At 38.1% G+C, this 24,957-nt stretch overlaps 2 protein-coding genes across 5 annotated transcripts in view; both read right to left on the reverse strand.

The window, feature by feature from the left end:
• Positions 1-200: 200 nt before the first annotated feature.
• The window catches only part of LOC146521374 (coxsackievirus and adenovirus receptor-like), a 39,320-nt gene continuing 14,563 nt past the window's right edge, over positions 201-24,957 (reverse strand). The window contains exon 5 of one of the 3 annotated variants that reach the window (XM_085155289.1): positions 201-1,849. In XM_085155289.1, coding sequence (XP_085011415.1) covers positions 1,806-1,849 — 44 coding nt within the window. In that variant the 3' untranslated portion in view covers positions 201-1,805. Of the gene's footprint in view, positions 1,850-22,855; positions 24,677-24,957 lie in introns of those variants that run through there. The other 2 variants (XM_085155294.1, XM_085155288.1) reach the window with 2 other exon arrangements.
• LOC146521375 (V-set domain-containing T-cell activation inhibitor 1-like) lies at positions 14,286-19,036 on the reverse strand. 2 transcript variants are annotated; one of them, XM_085155287.1, is made up of 3 exons: positions 17,488-19,036; positions 15,899-16,234; positions 14,286-15,660 (listed from the first exon to the last, which is right to left on the reverse strand). In XM_085155287.1, exons 1-3 carry the CDS (start codon positions 17,555-17,557, stop codon positions 15,446-15,448), a joined length of 621 nt encoding a protein of 206 aa, XP_085011413.1. In that variant the 5' UTR covers positions 17,558-19,036; the 3' UTR covers positions 14,286-15,445. The 2 variants fall into 2 exon arrangements, with proteins under 2 accessions (XP_085011413.1, XP_085011412.1); XM_085155286.1 differs by having other exon boundaries at positions 16,668-19,036.

Consider the following 24,957-nt stretch of genomic DNA (forward strand, 5'->3'; position numbering starts at 1 on the left):
ATTAAGTCTCTGTCTAGGAAGACCAACATAAAGGTTAAAAAAGGTATCTCTGCCCCAGTCCCCAAAGCCAGACCCAAATGCCAATATAACATAAAGTGAGGTTTATTGCTTCTAATAACACCAAAACTAAAAGCATTAACTCTGGGGTGAACAAAGACCAAAATAATAAACAAACAAGCTATTCCAAAGAAGTCAGGCCAAGAACAGGTCTGCTGCTGTCAGTTGCTGCCATGAGAACAACTGCTGGTTTAAGGGTTTTTAAAACAGCCATGTTGTTAATGGGGAACCAACCAGCAGCTGCCAGGTCAACGCCATCCCAAAACAGCTCCCAGGTCCTCTCATAAAGACCACATGGTCAGGGTTCTAACATTAAAGTATTGCCATGTATAAAGCAGGTGTTCTGCTTAGTGCTGTGCAGTACTGGAAATTCTGGTATAAGTCTGATACCAAGTAAATCCAGGGTCAATATTCCTGACACTAATATTGATGCTTTTGACCTATAAAGGCAACTTATGTTGGTGAGATCAGTCTGTCGTGATTTATGAGATGAATCATCATCTATTTGTTAGTTCAAAAAACATGCATTGACCACTAAATAATTTAGAGACCTGGAGTATAAAAGTGTCTGACTCTAAAGTGCTTTGGTTTAGCTTTTGTTGTTTAAAAGAATATAAACAAACAAATAAATTTTCCATAGTGCGTCTTTTGTTTTGTTTTTAATAAATGAAAATATATATTTATTTAACAGATTTCAGTCAGCTACATGCTGAACTTGTGTGATAGAATCAAAGCATCAATCTTTTAACACTAGTCTTTATTTAATACCAATATTAAGATTGTCATCAAAACTTTTGAGCTCAAGCGCTGATGTAACACCCAGTTTTACCAGTAGGTGGCAGCAGACCTCACATGTGAATCATTCCCTTTTGAAGCTTCACTGTCATCCCTCACAAACTCATTCACAAGCTGTCTACACTCGGCCTGCACCCCACTCTATGTGACTGGCTACAGGTCTTCTTGACTGTCAGTCTGTCAGGATCAGCAACAGGACTTCAGCCAGCATTATTACAAACACTGGCGTCCCACAAGACTGCGTCCTCAGCCCCATCCTCTACACTCTGTACACCCACAACTGTGTCGCCTCCAACAAAGATGATATTATTTTAAAGTTTGCGGACGACACTGCAGTGATCGGTCGCATCACTGGAGGGGACGAAGAGGCTTATAGGAGAGAGGTCTGGTCTGGTGTCATGGTGTGAGGACAACAACCTCACCCTTAACACTGACAAGACAAAGGAGATGATTGTGGACACGAGGACGAAGAGGAGGCCTCACCCACCGCTGTCTATCCAGGGCCTTGAAGTGGAGAGGGTGAGCAGCTTTAGGTACCTGGGCGTCTACAACTCTGAGGATCTCACCTGGACACTGAACACCACACAGCTGACATCTTGCTTGAAACCCATAGAACCAAATGAATAACACAGAATAAAATCTTTTAATGCAGATAAAGTTAATAGCTGGGGAAAAGAACACGGTGTTTAAGGCACATTTTAAATAAAAAACAACAAGGAAACTTAACTGTGGCCATAAAACACAAACATATGTTTATTGTTATTGATGATTTTACAGGAAAATTGAATTTTAAAACTCCAGGTAAAAATACATACTCATATATTTTGATCATAGTTGTTCAGGTAAGTAAAACAAATGAAAATAAAGAACAACATGTGGATGTTCTCTGCTCTGAGGTGCTGGGGGGACCAGTTAGAGAGCAGCAGCTGGACGTCAGTGGTTGGACTGGTGGACTACTTCAGTGAAGAGTAGACGACGTCTGGCTCTGGTTTAAAGTCTGAACACAAACACACACAGTTCAAACAACAGGAAACATGATTACAAGCTTTGTAGTTCAACCAAGACCTCCAATCTCCACCTCTCTGCATCACACACAGTCCCAGTTCAGACTTTACTGGGAACCAGCTCAGATACATATCACAAAGGTTACACACTACTCTCATTTTAATTTAAAGTTAAATTAGCAAAACCCAAACCTTAAACCCACAGAGCTAAAACAATCAGATGAGCATTTGCATTAAAAAGTCCAATATATGCTGTTTTAGTTCACTTCATTGGTTCTTGGTGACTCCATGAAAGATTTTCAAAATACATTTGAAAAACTGTTGACATGTAAGAGTGTGTAGTCCACCCCTCACCCAGACAGCTATGATGAGCTCCAGTTCCCATGTGACCCTTAATTTGACAACTCAAAAAGAACACAGCCAAGCCAAGTACTCAGAACATAAACCATAATATAAAAGTACAAGGCTGGACACAAGGACCCAGAATTTTTAGGTTTCTGTGTGGATGTAAAAATGCACCGCACTACACTTCACTGTGCCCTACAGCAAAGTTTAATCTTTAATCACTCTGGAAGGAGATGACAGATAATCTATAATATCTATAATAATCTATCCATATTTACAGTGAAACTCTTCATTTCCAGAGGAGCGTTACATGATACAGGGTTTAAAATAATCATTCTTTATCTTATACTGAACCTTTGAGCCTCTGGTTTTATTCTCTGCCTGAAACAAGGTGATTTAATATACCCTTGTTCAAGAAAACATTGTTTTAATTGGCTATTGTGTGTTTTTCTGAGATAAGCACATTAGGGATATATCACCTCTCTATAATACCATACAGATTATTGGGAAAACAACCTGTGAGCAGGCTGCAACCTCAGCTTTTGGCTCACAGGAATTATTGTTCACACACTTATTATTATTTAAAAGGTTTGATGTGAGCATGGTCTTTCCAAACCAGTAACTGAATGCTTGGCTGCATTTGAATGGAAAGCAACTGTACCTCTTTTTCTCTTTGGTGTGGCAGCATAATTGTTCATAACTGATGTTTCCTGTTCTCAGTACTGAGTAGCCTGCAGCTGAATAAATATCTGCAGAAAAGAAAAACACAGAAATTACTTCACAACAACAACAGTACAGTGAAATAATGTAGCCATGATGGTTATACTGTATGCAGATTAACTAAGCATCACCTCTGTCTAAAACTTCAGAGTTAAAGTAAATAAAAAGTGGGAAACTGCAGTTTAATAGTTTAACTGCAGATTAATGCAAAGTTATGCCACTTTAAGATTTTCACATTTTCATAATTGGTGCAAATATGTAAAAAAAATATGCATAATCTATACATACAAGGTGTTTGTAAAGTGTTTTGTATGTTTGCGTGAGATTCGTTTCCTAGATCCTGATTGGTTGGTCAACCATACTGGAGAAAGGAGGAGGGTGTGGTCAGGTCACGGTGGCCCGTGCTCTCCTGGACTGGAGTATAGTGATGGTAAATTTGATTCTTTGTACTGAATCGAGTTTTAATGAGTCACTCACCAAAGTGAATCGTTTTTTTTGAGTCATTTGATTCACTGAGTCAGTTGACCAGAGAGTGCAAAAAATTTACATTTTCACTCAAACTTAATTTGTTTCTCCTTTCATGTAAATCCCACTGCTAAGATGAATGATTCTTAAAAAAAAAACCCAAAAAACCCCAACTATTTTAGAGAGCAAAAAAGAGCAAAAACATTTCTAAAATTAAGCAATTTCCTATCAAAATTGCTTAATAAACATTTATTTTGTTTATTTGTATTTTATTAGTATTTTCCTTAAATGTGTCAAATATATATTTTCTCATCTAAATGTCCACTGAGCTGTGAGCCAGGGGGCGGTAATGCGCCTTAACATTGGTTGCCAACCAAGAAGAAGAAGCTGTGAGCCAGGAGGGAGGGGATGAGCGAGTCCTGAGTGATTCGCTTACGCTTACGATTCAGCACAGGAGGGAGGGGTGAGTAGCTCAAATGTGCTGTTAGCATGTTAGCAGAGCGATGCTACTGTGAACCGAGGAGCTATTTTCTTGATGTGAGCTTCTACTCAGGGTTTTTTCTTCCAGTTCAGAGCAGAAATGCTTTTGTTAAGAAACTGGCTGTTGTTGCCCCCCCCACAATTTTAATTATAAGCTAGATATATTTCTACTTATGGAATTAGTTTGCTAACAGCCATGAGTCAGTGAGTCAGTTGAGCTTGTGAATCATGATTCACGGGTCAGTAAAGTGATTCTCGAGTATTGAACGATTCGTTAACGAATCGAACATCACTACTGGAGTAAGCTGTTGGATGTCTACAGGTAACAACTAGCTGACAAAGCTTCAGCGACACCCCTGCTGTGGTCTTTCCCCACAGTAGCCTCGGTGAAGAAAAAGCCTTCTGCTGTGTTTTTCCCGAGGCAGAGTTGGACTGTGAAATTTTTTATGCTAAATTTGAGTTGGACTAGGTTTTTGCACCACCAGTGCGGAGCTGTATCCTTCTTTGCCACCAAGATTTAACAACGTGGTTTGCAGAACTGCTAGCAACACTAAAGAAGTGTTGACTGCTGCAAGCTAGCAAGGATGGTGTGCTGTCAACATACTCAAGCATCTTCTGCTGAGGCCTGCAACAGGTTAGTTTAATTATTTTCTTTGTGTTCACGTGAGCTGACAAATGTACATGCGGTTAATGTTTAAGTAATCCCTCCTGCTTCACTGATTTATTACCACCTGGCTGAATGGAAAGGGTTTTTGTTGAGTGTCTGGGGATGCATCATCTCCTAGCTTAGGTAAACTATTTTGTTAAGGTATTTAGCATTGCTGGCTTACTAGGGGTTTTATTTTCTTGAGTCAACCACCCACATATTATTGTTGTTTTCTTTTGTGGTGTGTTGTTCATTTGTGGTAAATAAATACCACAATTTTGCACTATTTTCCTATTTTATTCCTTGGATTATTAAATAGATTAAAAGAAAGAAGCTAAGAAAGATATGAGATTAATAGTTTTAAAGTTTTAAAGATCACACAATTGGCCAAGCTGCCTCACTCTGAACACACCTATTTGAGAGCGTGTGTGTTTTTGGTATACTGATTGCTGTTAAAGAGACAAGAACCTGGGGTGATCCAATATCATGGCAAACCATGTAATGGGCAGGCTGGTCTAGCATGTACATTTCACACTTTGCCTCTTCAAAATGTGAAATGTACACCCATGCAGAAGTTCCAGTAAGTTGCTGTAACAGCAGAGGTAGGCATTTCATTTCAAGCCAGTATGAAAATAATCATGAAAACAGACATTATAACACATTTACATGTATATACATATTATCCTCCTAACTTAATTGTTTCCAGTTATCAAGGTCCTTCTGCATGCATGTACATTTCATGTTTCGAAGAGGCAAAGCGTGAAATGGTCTATTGTCTATTTCACATTTAGTCATGATACTGGGTTGCAAAGGCAGCTGGAAAGCGTGGACACAAACACACCAGTTCAAGTCGTTGTGGGGTGCATCGACTTCAGGTGTAGTTAAATTTCTCAGGCGATGGACATGTAAAATTTAACTCTAAGACATGATTATGTGAGTTAATCAACAAGTTAAAATCTTTATGTAATATTATTTTAAAAGGTATTGATTATTTTATAAAGACAAATTATTTGTTTGGGTATATTATTTAACAGGTTGATTTTTGTACATTTATAATCTGAGTTAAATTTCAATAAAGGTTCAGCCAGTGTGGTTAATATTAAAATTGTTATAAGATCATTGCAAACAACAGAAATTTTTTGGTATCTGCTTTACATTGAATCCAACACTAAAGCTAGTTTGGTCAAAACTGGTACCAGGTTTTAGAGACAGTATAGAGCAGTTAGACCACAGATAAAAATACAAAGATGCAAAGATTAACACATGTATGTAACTTTTGTAAATAGCTGAAGCTTTTCATGGTCTTTGCATTTCTCAACACTGCTACTGAGAAACAACAACTGCTGTAACTAGTTGAAGGTGCACGACCACAGATCTTTTTGGGTTTTCTGCTTTTCATCTAACCCACCACTCAACCTAGTTCGATCAAAACTGGGGTACCAAGCAGTACAGAGCAGTTAGAGAGCAGCTAAAAGGACTGTGTGAAGATTAACACATGTATGTAACTTTTGTAAAGAGCTGAAGCTTTTCATGGTCTTTGCATTTCTCAACACTTCTACTGAGAAACAACAACTGCTGTAACTAGTTGAAGGTGCACGACCACAGATCTGACACCTTTTTCAGTGCAAACTGACACAAGGAACCACAGGGCAAGTTCTCACGATATGAACTCTGTGCTTGGCCAAACCAGAACAGAGAAGTGTCATCAGCTTCAGACTACAGGAAGGAGCTGCTGTGGTTTTACATGCAGAACATTTTAGGTAGTTAAAAAGGACAAACTGCCTTTTGACAAGAAGAAAACTTCAGCAGAACCAGGCACAGGGAGGGCAGCCATCACCTGTGACTGGTTGGAGTGAGGGGAGGAAGACATTGTTAAGGACACGCTGAGAGATAAAGCAGACACGTGTGAGCCTAATCTGTTCAGTTGTAGCACTGTGAAAAGCTATACCACACCTGACATCTATATAAAACAGAACTGTGGCTGAATCGATGTTATTAGTAAAGGCCAAGTGTGGCACAAGGGAAACTGCAGATGTGTCCTATTTGTCCTCTCTCCAAGAGGAAGTAGAAACCTTCACGTCAAAGTGGAAAGTGTCAGATGTAGTCTCACTGTCTCAGACTAAAGAAACATCAAGAAAAGAATATGTGGTGGATGTCTGTGTGTGTTTTCAGCAGCTCACTCTGAGTTGTTTGTGAGAAAGCTGGAATCAAAACAGTTGAAGCTAGGTCAGAGTCCTGACCCATGGGTGCATAAAGGCAAGTCCTTAACCTACTATGATAGTATTTAACAAATATCTGAGGACAGGAATTATAGTAAAGACATGGACAATAGAAACAATCAGAAAGGGTAAAGGTGAAAAAAAAATGATTGTCTAATGTCAGACAGACATCACCACAGACAGGAGAAGAGCAGCTGTACCTCTCATCTGTGATCTGGTTTTCTTGTCTTTGATGATGATTCGACCATAACTGATGTCTTCTGTTCTTACTGCAGAGTAGATTACTGCTGCATCACTGTCTGCACAACAAAACACACAAAATGTTGGAATCACATAAATATGAAGCAGTAAAGTCATTTAAACTTTGAGTAAAGCTACATATGTTAAACTGAGTTAAGCTAATTATAAAAGGAAATTATGAATAAAACTATAGTAAGTTTACTTAATGTGAATATGAATTATTTATTTCGCCTGATTGAGAAACACCTGCAGGTGACTTTAAAAACGATCATAAACAGGAAACTGTACGACTGCAGAGGTGTTAGCTTGTGTTAACCACAGGCAACAAACACAGAGGGCAGTGTGCAAAGAACAATGCTCAATGAGCACAGAGTGAAATTTTACAGACTTAAAATGACTGAGTTATTAAATTTGGAGAAAGGAAACAAAACAAAAGGGGAAAAAAGTGTTGTTAAAGCCCTGACATACATGAACATGGCAAAATTACTACAGAGTTAAACTTTAGTATCAATTTAATAGAATGTTTATTTTTCTATTACAATTCACAGTTGTACTTTCTTCACCTGCTTCATAATATCTTCATGGAAATCTTTTCATGAGACATAAAATCTCTATGAATATAATCAGAACTTAAAAGTATTTTATAAAATTGGAGCTGAATAAACACAAATAAATAACCAACAAAGGACCTCAAATTACCGTTGTTTTGTTTTTTTGGATGTTGATGAGTTGATATTTTGACATCACTGTGAAAGGTGTCATCTGTGAGGCCATTTTCCACAGCTTCATCTCGATCTAGTGAAATGATTAAAATTAAGAAAATATTTACAATCACAACATTTTACAGTGAAGAGTCCAAATAAAAACAAAAAATAAACGGTTTTACATTTTTAATGTGAAATTAAAATTTTAAAAATCATCAAATCATAATAAACATAAATAGTATAACACATGGATTTACATAACCACATATAATTGAAAAGTCTGAGTCTCACCTTCAGGTTTCCTGTGAACACATCGTCTCACCAGCAGAACCAGTAACACCAGTAGAATCAAAACACAGACTGATCCAACACATGACAATACAGAGAGAACAGCAGGAGGTGTGGATGTAGGTGGAGGTGTGGTGGTGTGTTCCCCTAAAATAAAGCAAACACAGTCATGAAGTTGTCGTCACATTGTGAATGTTGAAAGCTGCAGAAACACAGACAGGTGAGTGTGTCACCTGTGACAGTGATCCAGCTGGATGGAGACTCTCCATGACCGCTGATGTCACACTTGTAGAGGCCTTCATCAGACCTGGAAACATGCTGGATGGTCATGTGACCTGTAGACTCACAGCTAATGAAGACACCATCTTTATAGAAAGCAGCTGGGAGGTTGGAGGGAGTGGTCTTTGTTTTACAGAGCAGAGTGACGTCATCTCCCTCCATCACAGGGAGGACAGGACTCTGCAGGATCACTGATCCACCTCAACACAGAGACAAACTACAGCATTTCACCCATTTACACACAGCTTCATCAACACTAACTCCTCACACTCAGCTTACCAGTGACTGTCAGGTTAACCATGTTACTGATGGGACCCTCTCTGGACTCACACCAGTAAACTCCACTGTCATGAGTTACCATTATAGTGATGTTACAGGAAGAACCAGTTGGTTTTCCCCACCCATCTCCACACTGAGTCCTCTGTTCTTTGCTTGTGTTTCTCCTCAGAGTCCATCCAGCAGAGCTGTCGTCCTCCTCACAGCTCAGAGACACAAAGTCTCCGTTAAAGAACTGAGAGCTGCTGGGACTCACAGTCAGACGAGCTGTGAGGGTTAAAATGAAAAACTGATCATCTGTTAGACTTTACATTGTAAAACATGAACCCAATCAGGTCATACTCGTGAGCATTTCTCAGGTTTAAACTGTGACAGAAGAAGGTTACTGACCTTGGTTTGTTGTGCAGCTCAACAGTGAGATCAGAACTAAAGAGAAATGACACTCAGGTTGATTTGAGGTGAACATAAAGAACAACTCCACACAAACAGCTGACAAACTCACACATTCCTCTCTCCCTGACAAAAGAATAAATAAAAAGTGCCTGAAGCTAAAAGACATCTGGTAGAATCAATCCATCCATTTTCTTTACCAATTTATAAAATTAGGGAATCTATCTCAGCTGTTTTAACATGATTACAGGTAATTACAGAGTAACACAGATGGACTAACATTCACACCTACAGCCAGTTCAGAATCACCAGTTAACCAAACATGTCTTTGGACTGTAGGGGAAAACATACAGAGACACTGCAGCTCTGTGACACTTGTACCTACCATTGATGCCTCAGCTTCCATAGACGACCTGGTATCTCACTATAACAATGAACTTATCAACCTCTTAGATACCATGGCTCCCCAAAAAACTTGAACTGTTTCTTTCTCTCGCTCTGCACCATGGTACTCATCTGAACTTCGCCAACTTAAAGCTACTGGACGCCGCCTGGAACGTCTCTCCAGGAAAACAGGACTTACTATTCACAAGGACATGTATCTCAGTCATATACAACATTATAAAGAAGGTATTCATCATGCTAAATCTGCTTACTACACCTCTGTTATTGAATTCGCTGAAGGAAACAGTCGCACTTTGTTTTCTACATTGCATAATATTGTTAAACCCCCAGATACCTTTGCCATACATACACAGTCTGCAGTTTGCAACAAATTTATGGACTTTTTTTTTACACCAAGATTGAGAATCTTCATCAACAATTGCCCTCGTCCTGTGAAATGGTCAATTGTTCTATCTGCATGTTTTGTGCTTCTCAGCTGTCATCCTCTCTGTCCAATTTTGAACTTCCCACAATAACTCAGCTATCTTCCATAATTACTAACTTAAAGTCATCATCATGTAAACTTGATCCACTGCCGACAAATCTTGTCAAACTCTCATTCCTGTCTCTTGCTCCACTGATTGCTAATATCGTACACTCCTCTCTTATATCTAGTTCTGTTCCTTCTTCCCTTAAAACTGCAATAATAACTCCAATACTGAAAAGGAATGGTTCAGATCCCACCAATCTAAATAATTTCAGGCCAATTTCAAATCTCCCTTTCCTTACAAAAATTCTTGAGAAGATAGTGGCTGCACAGGTTCATCATCATCATCTCATTGGAAATAACTTGTACGAACAGTTTCAGTCCGGCTTCCGTTCATGTCACAGTACAGAAACAGCCCTAGTAAAAATCACCAATGATCTTTTGCTTGCAGCTGATTCTGGACTTATATCCATCCTCATTCTCCTTGACCTTACAGCAGCTTTTGATACTTTCTCCCACCGCGTCCTCCTACTCAGATTAGCATCTATTGGCATCAATGGTGCACTACTCGCCTGGTTTACTTCTTATCTCTCTGGCCGCTCAGTTTGTTCAATTACTCCCTCACAGATCAGAATCTACTCCAGTTAATTCCGGTGTACCCCAAGTCTCTGTCCTGGGTCCTTTACTTTTTATCATCTATCTCCTACCTCTAGGTAATATTTTTAGGAAGCATAACATGGGCGATCGTGGCTCTAGAGTTGGGTGTTCGTCTTCTAATCGGAAGGTTGCCGGTTCGAGCCCCGGCTCGGACAGTCTCGGTCGTTGTCCTTGGGCAAGACACTTTACCCTACCACCTACTGGTGTTGGCCAGAGGGGCCGATGGCGCGATATGGCAGCCTCGCCTCTGTCAGTCTGCCCCAGGGCAGCTGTGGCTACAACTGTAGCTGCCTCCACCAGTGTGTGAATGTGAGAGTGAATGAATAGTGGAATTGTAAAGTGCTTTTAGGGGTCCTGAAAAGCGCTATATAAATGCAATCCATCATTATTATTATTATTATTATTATTATTATTATTATTATTATTATTATTATCCAGTTTCACTGCTGAGCAGATGACACCCAGCTCTACCTATCCTCCAAACCCACAGCTACTCTCCCACCCAGATCCATTTCTGACTGTTTAAGTGAAATCAAGGTCTGGTTTATTCACAACTTTCTTAAACTTAATGGCAATAAAACAGAATTCATTTTAATAGGCACCAGATCAAAACTGACTACAGTTCCAACCAGTCTTTCGTTATCCATTGATAACTCTGTTGTCACACCCTTCCCTCAGGTTAAGAGTCTTGGTGTCATCCTCGATATCACTCGGTCTTCCTACTTTCATCTCCGTAATATTAACTGTCTTCGTCCCTCACTCACACCACACAGTACCGCCATACTTGTCAATGCTCTTGTTACATCTCGTCTGGATGACTGTAATTCTCTTCTCTATGGTTTACCTCATAAATCCCTCCATAAACTGCAGTTGGTTTAAAATACAGCTGCTCGTATTATTCCCAGAACTAGATCCACTGAACATATAACACCTGTTCTTAAACAGCTCCATTGGCTACCAATTTACCTCCGTGTCAATTTCAAGATCCTGGTTCTCACTTTGAAAGCGCTTTATCACTTTGCTCCTCCATATCTATCCGATCTTCTCCATACATACTCACTCCTTCGTACACTCCGCTCTTCTGGGACTCAGAGCCTTTAGTTGTTCTGCCCCGAGACTTTGGATGCACTCCCACTTGCTCTACGGACCACACACTGTCTCACCACTTTTAAATCACTACTCAAAACCCATCTGTTTAGAATTGCATACATCTGATCTCTCTTAGGCCATTTTTACCTTGCTCAGTTTTTATATTTGCTACTTTTATGACTGTTTATGTCTAAATTTTATCTACCATGTTTACTATATATACATTTTTCTTATGTTTTTTATGGTATGTTTACGTGCTACTGTAAGGTGACCTTGAGGGTCTGAAAGGCGCCTATAAATAAAATGTATTATTATTATTATTATTATTACTATTAGATATAATGTATACTCTGTTTATTACCAAATCTCACAACATCTAAAATTTTCTGGAGAAACTTTGTTACAACATGAAAGTATTGAGACAGTTTTGTCTTTTTGATTCTCCTCTACCCCAGTTTTTATGTAAAATCAACATTCACTAATTATCATGCACAGTGACTAAACTTTGAGTATACACACAACCGCTACATTTAAATAACACAGTAAAGTCATGTGTCCACTGTGCAGCTGTGTTGATATGAGTGAATGATTTGATCTTTTCACTGCCTGCTGTGTTTCCTCGACTCCTGGAAACAGGAGTCGAGGACTGCAGACTGACTGCAGAGTCAGTTCAGACCTGCAGTTGGTCCTCGTGGTGTTTTGAACTTGAATTCAGCCTGATTTGTTTTTCATGTCTTCTCCTCCATCATCAGTTATCAGGAGAGCAGACAGTCAAAGTACAAGAATTCAAACAAACACAGAGATTCTACTTACAGAGCAGACACAGCACAGATGTTTCCTTCATCGTCCTTCTCACTCATTTGAGCTTTTTTTCATTTCTCTCACTGACACCAAGTAAAGCCCGCCCTCTTCCTCTGAGCACCAGCTTTTCTATTGGTTCATACTCAGAGGTGAGAACTATTTCCTTTCCATGTAGTTACGTCCCCCTCAGTGAGAGAGGCAGATATGAGCTGAAACACAGGAATCAAACCAGGGACGCTGCTGTTATGGAGCTGAACTGGAACCATTCAGACACTGAGGCCCTCTGAACACATTTTAATTACAGCTGTGCAGAGACACACTGATGACTGACTGGAACACTATGATTCACATTTTACATTAACACCATCCTCACACATGGTTTATATATGGACACTAGAGGGAGATGTTGGACTTTATGCACTAACATGGAAACAAGCAGATCATCAAATTAAATGTAAATTGAATATGAACGTAAACACGGATTAATTCAGTTTTAATGATGATCATAAAAGTGAAACTTGTTGTATCACAATGTGTATGCACATCTCAGCACTTCCTGCATTGTTTTAAATATTAAATTGTCAAATTTCTCTTTGCGTACAGTCTTCATTTCTTAACAATGCTTTTATTTTGAAACAATTAAAGGGAACTTAAAAAACTTAAAAAAAAAAACTTAAATTGATCTCAATTTGAATTAATATCTTATAGCTACAGAAGTTATTTTTGGATTTTATATCAAACTCTACCCACAAGAACGTTTTGCCACATCAGAGAATCGGGAGAGTGCAAGTGAGAGCATATTTGGAAACATGGCTCAAACGGAGGAACAGTGAATGACTTAGACACACAAACACTCAAACAAATTCATCGGGAAATCAGGAAGATGTGAAAACATGTTTTACATGTGCTTTGTGCTGAATTATTGATGGTTACTAAAAACATCCAACATCCGACACCTCAGCAAGTGTCTCAGAAAGTATGAATGCACTTTAATCACCTTGCTGTTGAATTCTGCTATATAAATAAACTTGCCTTTGGTTTAATTTTGTGCATTTTATGATGAATACATGTTCCTTATCAAATGAATTCCCATCCATCTATCAGCTCTGCAAATATTTACCATATTACAATCTAATGAAAATAAACTTCCTGACCAGTCGTCTGTGCAAAATGCTTGTAAACCTTTTGAAGTAAGCTATTCAATTTTTTTTTTAACAACTGTTTCATAGCGCAGTTTGTTGGCAGTAGCATTTTTGAATGACTGAGCAAAGCAAAAAAGTTTGGATTTAGGCAGTGTTGAACTGAACGCACGACCCCAAAAAATGAAGGTCTGATAGGTGAGCATGTTGGGATTTTGTAAAAAGCTGAAATGTTATTATCACATGTGTTGTAATGTGTGTGTGTGTGCATGGTATATGTAGAATCTGGTCCAGTGGAAATGATTGTAGATTGAGGATTTCTATAAATGAGTGAACTCTGAACCTTAAATAAATGTCTCTGTTCCTCCAAACTCTGATTGGGGCTGCCACCCATGGTACGTCAGCAAATTTCAGATAAAAATAGTTGTACATCTACAGAAAATGAATAAATACTCATTTCAGACAAACATAAAATTTTGCTGTTTTTATTATCATTTGCACATTTCTAAAACATTATGGGCCATTTATACATGTTATTTAATTAAATTACACACACAGTACAAAATATATAAGGAAAGATGGCTTTTACTTTAGTTCATTATATTCCAGTAGGCAGTATTTTTGGCAACGTATCAGCTCAATGTTAATTAGAAAGACTAATTCTTGCTTGACCAGACTAATTTCTTGGGACTTTCCAACAGATGCTTGAGAATAGGGCTGGGCGATATATCGAGTTTTTTTTAAAATATTGATATATTTTTATACGAGATATACGAAGATATAAGATGTGACAATATCCTTTCTATCGATATAATATATGTTACGTTATAATTATACTTGTGGAGCCACAAGTTTGCCTCTCTTTCGTCCACTTTTGTCTCTGTTACTCCGCCTCGCCCCTCCTTCACTTAACACAACTCCCCCTCCTCCCCCATCGCTTCACCTGCAGGCAGCGACAAGATGGACACGGCAAATCTCCGTTAACGAGTTACTGCGCATCGCCCCGTGCGTGGGGCTGGACGGCGTCAACGTGTTAATGAGCTAACCACGCTAACGCCATGCAGCCTAAAATCCTGTCATTCTCTCAAAAGTTGACAGCTTATGTATGAATTCTGCTTGATGACCATGAACTGATTTGAAGTGGTACACGGCGCTCAGCAATCTGTCAAAAAAATGTTTGAGTACGACTTTGCTAAGCTACGGAGCTGCAGCGCTTGATGGATTGTCAGAGCATTACGGCTACCGAGGAGCCTCGCAGAGTGATACTTACTGTGCTTCAGCGTAATATTACCGCTATATGCTCAGCCTCTGTTAGTTTACATTTTGACTGTACAATTGTGAGCTCTTTGTTATGCACAAAAACAACATTGTTTTCTTTTATTTATGGAGCATTATTATTTAATAAATGCTCATAATTTATTTTTGCGTAGCTTTTTCATGTACATCTATGCTGTATGTTAATAAAAGTGCCTGTGTGACATCTGGGACACAGCTTTGACTAAGAAGTCTCTTTTTGTTCTTACTTTATGGCTTTAAAAAAATATCGAGATATATAACTTATATCGCCATCCAGCTAAAAAATATCGAGATATGAATTTTGGGTCATATCGCCCTACTTGAGAATATGATTTCAATTCTTTAAATTGTGCTTAAACAGTTAAACATTGCAGTTAAGATAATAATATTTTTTAATAATTGCAGTTTCCTGTCTTGGGCTGACAGATAACTGATCCTCCATATTTTTCGTAATAATAATTTTTAATAGTTGTTTGATACTATATGTTCTCTTTCGTGAGGGACTCTTAGCTTTTATTTAACATTGTCTCTGCTGTGAAATCTTTTTGGTATAAAGCAATTCTTATGTTTTGTTTTTTTTGTTTTTTGTTTTTACTTGTAATCTGGTGTTTAGGTTTCTTCAGGGAGATTAGTAATGCAGGTTTCTCTCACCCAGCATCACCATGTAAGAAACTCTGAGACATTTCAAAGCTGCTGCATTTCACTGGGAGGCTGGAATAATTCCCGACACTGTCGTTGTTTATATTTTCTGTAGATCAAAAAACCAACAACGGCAGCAACAAGAACAGCAACAGAAATGCACAGGATAACAATCAGTCGAACAGATATCTCCTCCTCTCCTTCCTCCTTCTCTCCTTCATCCTCCTTCCCTCCATCCTCTGTGTCTCTTCCTGTCTGACCTGCAGGTGAGAAACAGGTGTGAGGTGTCAGCTGTCAGGTAGGTGATGAGTGAAGAACAGAACAGAATCCATTTCCTCTTCAAACTGCTGTCAGACATTATCTACTGCACTCTGATCACATCACTCAGACCAGCTGCTTTCTACAAAGTCTCATCAACAACATCTTTAGAAACAAACATCAACAACCAGGAAGCAGCTTCACCTCTGATCACACACACACTCAACTCTACTCACTCACCTGGAGGATCAACAACACTCAGGTAGACGATGCTGATGAGCTTCAACGGTTGTCTGACTCCCAGGAAGACATGACACTCATATGTTCCAGTGTCATTAGTTGTCACATTCTTCAGAATCAAAGACACGTCTCCATCCTTCATCTGTCTGTCCCGCAGATCCACCCGGTTCCTAAAAGATGGATGCTGGTTTTCTGGATCACACTGGCCATCCCGATACAAAAAAACATATTCATTTTGGAAGGTATATGTCCACTTTAAAACTATGATGTTGCTGTTTGGAGCTCGACATGTCAGAGTGGCGAGTTGTCCAGACTCAGCTGTGATGGTTTTCTGGTCTGAAAGTGGAAACAACACAGAGCAGAGAGGTTAAAGGTTAAAGTACGACTGTTCACTTCAACAACATGTGCTGATATTAAATGAACATAATGAGTGAGAGAAAGCAGCCTCTCATTATAAGACACTGTGAGTCTCTGCTGCCTTTATGGAGCTACAGCTGTTTGTATACACTGAACTAAAAGCTTTGTAGCTGTATACTGACTCCTGAAACTACAACACATCACACTGACACACACATTTACTTCTTTGTCTCTGTGCTGGGAACAGCACCGCTGACCAAGCGGGTAAATCCACAGACACCACCAGACCTCGTGATGCCGTCACACACACAGGCAAACTGAAACTAAATGTTTGGGAAGTAACTTGTAAACCAGACTGATGTTTATTCCTCTTTATCTCAGAGGGAAACACCGTTTGGTTTATAAACCTCACCTGCAGAGACAAACACGAAGACGCCGACAAACAGCAAAGTCGAGCAGAGCGACGCAGTTACAGGAAACATTTCCGGGTTCTCTGTTTCTGCTGATCTGACTCTTAGTTTGTTCTAAAAGTCTGAGTCTGTTGATATTTTCAGTTAATAACAAAACTAGAGTTTTAAAACTGCCTACATGAGGTTAACTTTGAGGTTTAAATAAAGCTGAGACATTTGTTTTTCAGCCACTCGTTCAAACGCCACACTTTCGATATCTTAAGGAAGTCGCATTAAAGTGACGTATGTTACGCTGCGCTGTAGGACGACCATGAATAAGTGCGTCATGACTAAAGCGGTGAAATCTAAAGCAGGTCTGAGTATTTAACAGGTTCAGTTCAGCAACACTATAAAATATATATTTAGTTTTAAAATTTATATTCAGTGTTAATAGTAGCTAGATTCAAAGTGTTGATGCTAGCTTATTTTAATAAACAACAATATAGATACAAAACTACAGCACTCGGGGTGCCAAAAGATCATTTTAGGGTGGCACCTGCCACCTCTGTAGATCTGCCCCTGGCTGTATACTAACTCCTGAAGCTACAACACATCACAATGACAAACATCTTACACTTCTTTGTCTCTGTGGTGCAAACTGCACCGCTGACCAAGCGGGTAAATCCACAGACACCACCAGACCTCGTGATGCCATCACACAAACAGACAATATGATTGTCTGATTCAATATAAAATAATTGTTTGGGAAGTAACTTGTAAACCAGACTGATGTCTATTCCTCTTCATCTCAGAGGGAAACACTGTTTGGTTTATAAACCTCACCTGCAGAGACAAACACGAAGACACCGACAATCAGCAAGATCGAGCAGAGCGACGCAGTTACAGGAAACATTTCCGTGTTTTTGTTTCTGCTGATCTGACTCTTAGTTTGTTCTAAAAGTCTGAGTCCGTTGGTATTTTCAGTGAATAACACAGTTTTAAAACTGCCTACGTAGGGTTAACTCTGAGGTTTAAATAAAGCTGAAACATTTGTTTTTCAGCCACTCGTTCAAACGCCACACTTTCAATATCTCTCAATATCAAGGAAGTCGCATTAAAGTGACGTTTGGTAGGTTGGACTGTAGGGGTGGGGGACAAAATCGATACTGTGTAGTATCGTGATATTTTGTTTGCTAATAATGTATCGATACAGGGACAGCAGAAATCGATATTTTGTTACAAAAAGGTTTTTGTGCTCTGACTTCAGAGCATGTTGATCCTTTTTCTGAGCAAGAATCCTGACATTCCTTCACTGTCCAAATGTGTTTAACTTGTTTTTTGGCAGCAATAAACATGACAGTTTACTTATTTTAATTTAAGACATGTTTTATTTTAATTAAGTTTAAAACTTTTTTATTTAATGTAAAATTATATTTTGTTTTAATTTACTTTCAAATTCTTCAGTTGCTGAAGGGGCTGCATAGTTTTCATAAACTGCATAGTTCAGAATAGCTATAATTGTACCAGATGGTAAGTTGGACTAGACTGTAATACAAACCGTTCAGTTTGTCAACAATAAAACTGAAATGAGAGAAAGACTGAGTGTGAGACTTTGATATTAGAGAAAATTAATATTGATAAAGTTTACCTTTATGTACAGAATCTGAATATCGCAAAATATTTTTAAAAATTGCAATAATATCGTATCGTACGTTAAGTATTGTGATAATATCGTATCGTGGGATGTATGGTGATTCCCACCTCTATTGGACTGTAGGACGACCATAAGTTATGGTCGTCCTACAGTCCTTTACTTTCGTGCGTCATAACTAAAGCGGTGAAATCTAAAGCAGGTCTGAGTGTTTAATAGGTTCAGTTCTTGAATGATCTCCACAGAACAACACAAACATAACCTCTCTCATCATCAATAAATATCATAAATCATAAATATACACAGTATACTGCATCACTACAATATACATGTTTTACACACTCCTTTTGTTGTTGACATTTACAGGCTGTGTGCAAAAGGCCACACTCTTCAAATTCATGCCAACTAATATTTTTACGTCCAGTAGGTGTCCTACTAGAGCAAATGAAGCTTCATCTGCCCATCACTACTGCGCTGTAGGGTGACCATAAATAAGTGCGTCATAACTAAAGCGGTGAAATCTAAAGCAGGTCTGAGTTTTTAACAGGTTCAGTTCTTGAATGATCTCCACAGAACAACACAAACATAACCTCTCTCATCATCAATCATCAGCCAAAGGACTTCAAAATGACATCACTGTATAAAAATGTATATTGTACTATGGAGGAGGCAGCATTTAGCTGTAGCCTCCATAAAACCACAGAAAACTTAGCTACTATAACTATAAAATATTATTTTTAAACACTTACTGTTCTTCTGAAGAAATCTCTGAAATCCTCAAAGTCTTTTCTGATCATCACGATGGAAAAAATAATCAAAATATTTTAAACATTTAAAGAGCGAAAAAAAAAGGTAAAAAATAAAATAAATAAAAATGGACCTCTGTACTAAACAGCCCGAGAACAAACTGAGCTGTATTTCCTTGTCAGCTGTTTTTAAACAGACACACCTCAGATCTGTGACATCAGCACCCACAGCATCACCTTAGCAACCACATTCCTCCACCTATCAGCTGTGAGTTCACATATTTGACAAACAAATACAAAGTCACAGCTGACTCTGAGCCCTCACAGTCAGCTGATCTTTCTGTCAAATAACCTAATGAAACTAAATGAAAAACATAAGTTATAAGTTAAGGAGATGGCATACTCCACTTTTATTGGATAAATCCTCGACTTGAATTCCTGGTCTACAAGAGGGACTGTGCCCTACTGGACCAGAAACTGATGGCCCTCAAATGGTTTCCACCTGGCTGTGTCTGAACCAAGTTAACAAGCCAGCATCTAGAGTTGGACAACCATGATTCAGCTCTCCAAGACCACAGAATAAATGCCACACCCTAAGACCCCAACGACCAAAACCACAAGCAGATGTGCTTGATTTGCACTATTTTGATTTTATCTTTTTAAAAACAAAACTGATTTTGCAGAGTAGCATTCAATCAGAAGTGGCCTGAATGTGCTGTAGCACATTTTTCACATTTGCAGATGAAAAAACTATGTATTTTGTTGTTTGATATAATACTTTCCTTTGGTGGAATGAAAACAGCAATGTTCACTGGCATGCTACTACAAATAAACTGTATCCAATGCCCTGGATAGTTTTTGTTATTAATTTTATTATAAGCTGGCCCTTTATTTGATTTGCTCAACTGTATTATCTACTGTACTGGTATTTGCATGACATTTCATATTTTTACCATAAAGGGACATCTCAACCGTTTGGTAGAGATCAATATTTTAAAAACGACAGGGTCTATTGAAAAAAAAAGTATTGATTGTGGTTATTACTCACCCCAATCAATAAGTAATGCAAACAAAACATTTTCTTGAGGACATCAAAGGGTTTAAAGACTGAAAGGCATTATTTTAAACGCTTACTGTTGTTCTGAAGGATCCCTCACACAGTCTTCTGATCATCAGGATGGAGAAATTACCCACTTGAAACAACATTCCTGTCTTCTCTAGCTTCATACATACATATTTCCAGTCCAACTTTATTTATAGAGTACTTTAAAAACAAAATGGCTTACCAAAGTGCTTTCTTGAGTATTTGACAAAAGTAATGTATTTGACAAACAAATACATTTACAAAGTAATGGAAAGTCAACACATTTGAGTAAAACACATATGTAGAGACAATCTCTCAACACACTCTGTTTAGTGGGAAGTTGTCTGTCTGTGAATTGAGATCAACTTGGTCCAATGAAATAACTTCAAAGCTCACATGTCTCTAAACATGCTGTAAAATGTTATATACAATGTGTTTACATAGGAGTCAAACTTTTCAGGCTTTTTGTAATCCTTTACACACAATACAAACGAAAAAAACCTCAATTGTTCAAAATATATGTTACCTTTAAAAAGTAAAACAAAACCAAATCATTCATCATTAATCCAGCAGGAATAATCCCATATTCAATTCAAATAACATGAATAAAAAAAAACACTTACACTTACCATTGATTCTCTCATTACATCATCAAATTATAAATTATGAAATTATCATGGCTAAAAAACACTAATTTGGGTTGTGGAAAAAAAAGGTTACAACCAAATTTTAGACAACTTTCTAAAATGTCAATTTCCATAGAACAAAATCTTAATCACAGTTTTATGAGTGAATGTTAAAAATAAATGTTAACTTTAAGAAGTAAAAAAAAGCAGGTATGATCCCATACTCAAACAACATGAATGCAAAAAAACCCAAAAACGTACTTACCATTGATTCCTTCTTTACGTCATCAAATATTAAGCTATCAAATCATTAAGGCTAAATACATACCTAATTTAAGTTGTGCAAAAGAGTTACAACCAAATTAATATATTTTACAGCATCCACTCCAACTATCACAATCTACAGACAAAACCTTTATCAAAGTTTCACAGTTTTAATAAACAAGTCCAGGTTAAAGCAGTGCATTCTGGGAAACTTTGAAGGCTCATATGGCCATGTTGGAAATGTGGCTGCTCAGAGCAGTTGATGAGTTACTGATTACTGTTACTGTTCACGGTGAAAAGGTCAGTGTATAGGAATTTCTTTTACTTATGTATTAATCACATTATTTTATTGTATGATGCCTTGGTGCCACTGGATTTTAGCATGTCTCACACTCATACTGTAAGACAAATGGTGGAGGTCTAGTAAGGAAGTTGGGGGAAGCAGACAGCTCCACAGGAAGAGTCTTTTATCTCTTCGAGGACTCTGGGAAGTAGCAAGGGAGTGTGAACCTTAAGGTGTGAAACAGCTGTGTACTGCCTTTTGTTCCTGAAGAAGGTATTTAACTGAGAGCCATGCTAGGCTCAGTGAGACTCTGCTGACCGTCTGCCCCGTGGTCATGTAGGCTCTCCAAAAGCTTGGTTGTCTGTTCTTTGTGTGTTTGGATTAAAGAATGTTAGCTACCGCTCACTGCTTGTCTGCAGGCTTTATTTAATAGAAAACTTCCACAACAGTCAGAAAAGTCAGTTTTGTGTTTGTGAAATGAGTCTCAAAAAGAATTTTCCTTTATGAGATTGTTACCTTAAAATAATTATTTGATATTCTGATTATTCATCAAATCTTCACCAGCTTTGTGTTAGTGGAAAACAGGTGTGTGTGTGTGTGAGTCAGTATCCTGGTCAAACTGGTTTAGCGCCGAGTGTTTGTTGATGGAACACATGGACGCTGTGTGTTTTGTATGTGAACACATGATATGTTGTTTGTACAGCAAAAAAAAAAAAAGACACAAAGCTTCTTTCTTCTCAATTTTTATCCTTTGTTCATGTTGATTGTGAAGTGATTTAATGTTAGTAGAGCTAAGAGAGCTGCTTAGATGTCAACACAATGGTCAGCTCAGCTGCCTGAAAGCAACAAAACCACATAGTTCAAAAAATCTTGAAAAGGAATGGTTGCTGTTGCAGTCAGCGACTGAACCGCCAATCTTTCACTTTCAAGGTGACCTACACCACCTACTGAGCTATAGCAACTCCAAATGAATACTTGCTACTAGCTAATTTAATTAGCAAGTGATTAGCATGTGAAGATTACACTATGGATTTTTTTAAATGTTTTTTACTTAAACAGCTACACAGCTAAACAACACAAAACTGTGGCTGTATCCCAATTCAGGGTCTGCAGCCTTAAAGGCTGCATTTTAAGGCCGATTACGTCACAGCGACGCGACGAAGGCTGTCCCAATTCAAAGGCTGCTCGAAATGCGGCCCTCAAATGCGTCCTTCATTTCACTGAATTTTAAGGACTTGGCGGTGTAGACTTCGTGGCCCAACATATCCCAGAATGCATAGCGCGGCGGTGGGTGTGGATAATTTTGCCGGAAAAAGAGGGCCGACCGAAGAGTAAACTTTAAGTAAGTCCTGAATATTATGTCACTTATTTATGTGCAAATGTTTAATAACAAAGAACATTAAAACATTCCTGTTGGCCACATGTCGGCAAAGTTATGTGACATTAGTGACGTTTGTACTAACTTAAAGCCTTTACTTTAAAATATACGGCGTTCAATGGTTGACGTTAATCTTACAGAGAATGTGATGATTTTATGGATATTTAAAGTAAGCACTGAGACAAATTTAGTAATGCCAACATATTAAAAGAACAATATTTGTCTCTCATATATATAACACAGTTATATATACAGTGTCAAAGAAACCTGTCTTTGAGTGAAGATTTAAGGTGACAGGAAATATAAATAAATGTAGCTTGAATCTTTACTGAAGTTCATTCACTGCTGTAATAACTAATAATGATTGAAATTATAACTTTAATATTGGCCATATTATATTTACATTACCAAAGTGAGATGACTTTAGTCTCATGAACAACATTAGCTAATTGTTATTTACTAGCTAATCTTAAATGACTGTTCAGTACAGAAATGAAGCCCAATAATCATGATTTCACAGTCCTGTGGTCTCAGCCTCAGATACTTATCCAATCAAAGCTCATGTAGAAACAAACAAACAAATGAACAAAAGATTTTCTCCTTCATTTCTGTCAAACAAAGCTGTATGAAACGTTTCCAGCTATCATGGTTGCTAGGCAACCTGGGCAGCGCGACGGAGGCTAGACCGTCCCATTTCATAAGCCTCTCACTTCCGGCCTTAGCGGTCTTTGAGTACGTGGCCCTTGTGGACCGTTGAGGCTGCGTACTTTAAGGCTGCAGACCCTGAATTGGGATACAGCCTGTGTGTTGTAAAAGGAACAGGAAGTGATACAGTGACACACAGAGAGTAAGCACCAATTGAGAGCGCCACCAAACTGTTCAAAGGCCATTTAACTCAAATTACTTCACTGGTAAGCTGAAGTTTAAACACTAGATGGCAGCAAATTTTCAACATGACCTTTCAAGTGTCAGCTCTGAGTTGGCTCAGCAGATGAGATCCAGAAGGAAGTTCCATATGAGTTACATGTTCACTGGTTTTTAGTTTATCTCCAAACACTTTAGCTCTCTGGATTCATGTTAAAGTACTAAGTGTTAAAGAATTTCATTCAAGTGGGTCAAAGGCTATTCTGGAAATGAGTAGAAGACCTTTTGTTTGTAGATATCTGAGAAATATACACGGAATCATTCCCAGGAGGAGGAACAAAAAATGAATCTGTTTATCAAAATGAAGCACCCTGTAGTCCAAGTTAACTAGAAGGTTGGAATTAACTTGTTTTTGTTCAGTAGAAAAAAGTCCCAAATTTGAGATTTGTAATACATATTAATTGTAAAGAATCACATTTACGAATCTGCAACCAAATAATGTTTAGGTTGTTATTATTATTTTTTCCTTAACATCAAACAGTCAGCTGCTGCCGCTGGTTTCAGTGTGAATTAGAACATTAAGGTAAGAACTCTTTCCATGTTTAGCTCTCCTGCAGGTTTAATGTTTTTTTTTTTCCTCCTCTTCTTCTTCTCTGAAGTGAAAACATGTCTGCGTCGGTTAGCCACAACCAAACCGGAACAAGTCAAATTTTCCATCTTACATCTTGGTGAAGCCCACAGAACCACGTGAGAAACACAAGAGAACAAAGGTTTCTTAATCCTGCAGAGAAACACCTGTTTGCTGTGGGAACAAGAGCAAGTTATTTCTCATATTTTTATTATAAATAACAGTGAAGTTACAGTGTCTATAAAACACATTCATATATTTATATTAGCACTGATGGTTCTGTGTCAGCAAAAAAATATAATTTCTGATTTTTCTAATCAAAAAAGAGTGAAAAAAAAAAACATGCACATATATAAAAGAAAAAAAACTTTGTTAACATGTGGATGTCCTCTGGTCTGAGGTGCTGGGGGACCAGATAGAGACCAGCAGCTTGATTCTGCTTGAGCAGTGGTTGGACTGGTGGACTACCTTAGCGAAGAGTAGACGACGTCTGGTTCAGGTTTAAAGTCTAAACACAAACACAGTTCAAACAACAGGAAACATGATTACAAGCTTTGTAGTTCAATCAAGACCTCCAATCTCCACCTCTCTGCATCACACACAGTCCCAGTTCAGACTTCAATCAATTCAAAAAAATTGAACCTGAAATCCACAGAGGTGAAACAATTAACTCATAAACTAAACTGCATCAAATTATATTTAAAAGTCTAATATTTAATTTTTGTTCACATAATTGTTGCTATTTGGTGACTTTGTTGCAAGATTTGGCCTCATTCAAGAATATCTTGT

Source organism: Neolamprologus multifasciatus, chromosome 3, assembly GCF_963576455.1.
Source record: "Neolamprologus multifasciatus chromosome 3, fNeoMul1.2, whole genome shotgun sequence".
Taxonomy (NCBI): Eukaryota; Metazoa; Chordata; class Actinopteri; order Cichliformes; family Cichlidae; genus Neolamprologus; species Neolamprologus multifasciatus.

What these genes read in the sequence shown, in the direction of transcription:
- LOC146521375 (XM_085155287.1), bottom strand. Translation starts at nt 17,557, where the DNA reads ATGTTTCCTGTAACTGCGTCGCTCTGCTCGATCTTGCTGATTGTCGGT. An exon ending in CTTCGTGTTTGTCTCTGCAG is followed by an intron (nt 16,235 to 17,487) that starts GTGAGGTTTATA and finishes TTCCACTTTCAG; the next exon opens with ACCAGAAAACCATCACAGCT. An exon ending in GAGTGTTGTTGATCCTCCAG is followed by an intron (nt 15,661 to 15,898) that starts GTGAGTGAGTAG and finishes TCTCACCTGCAG; the next exon opens with GTCAGACAGGAAGAGACACA.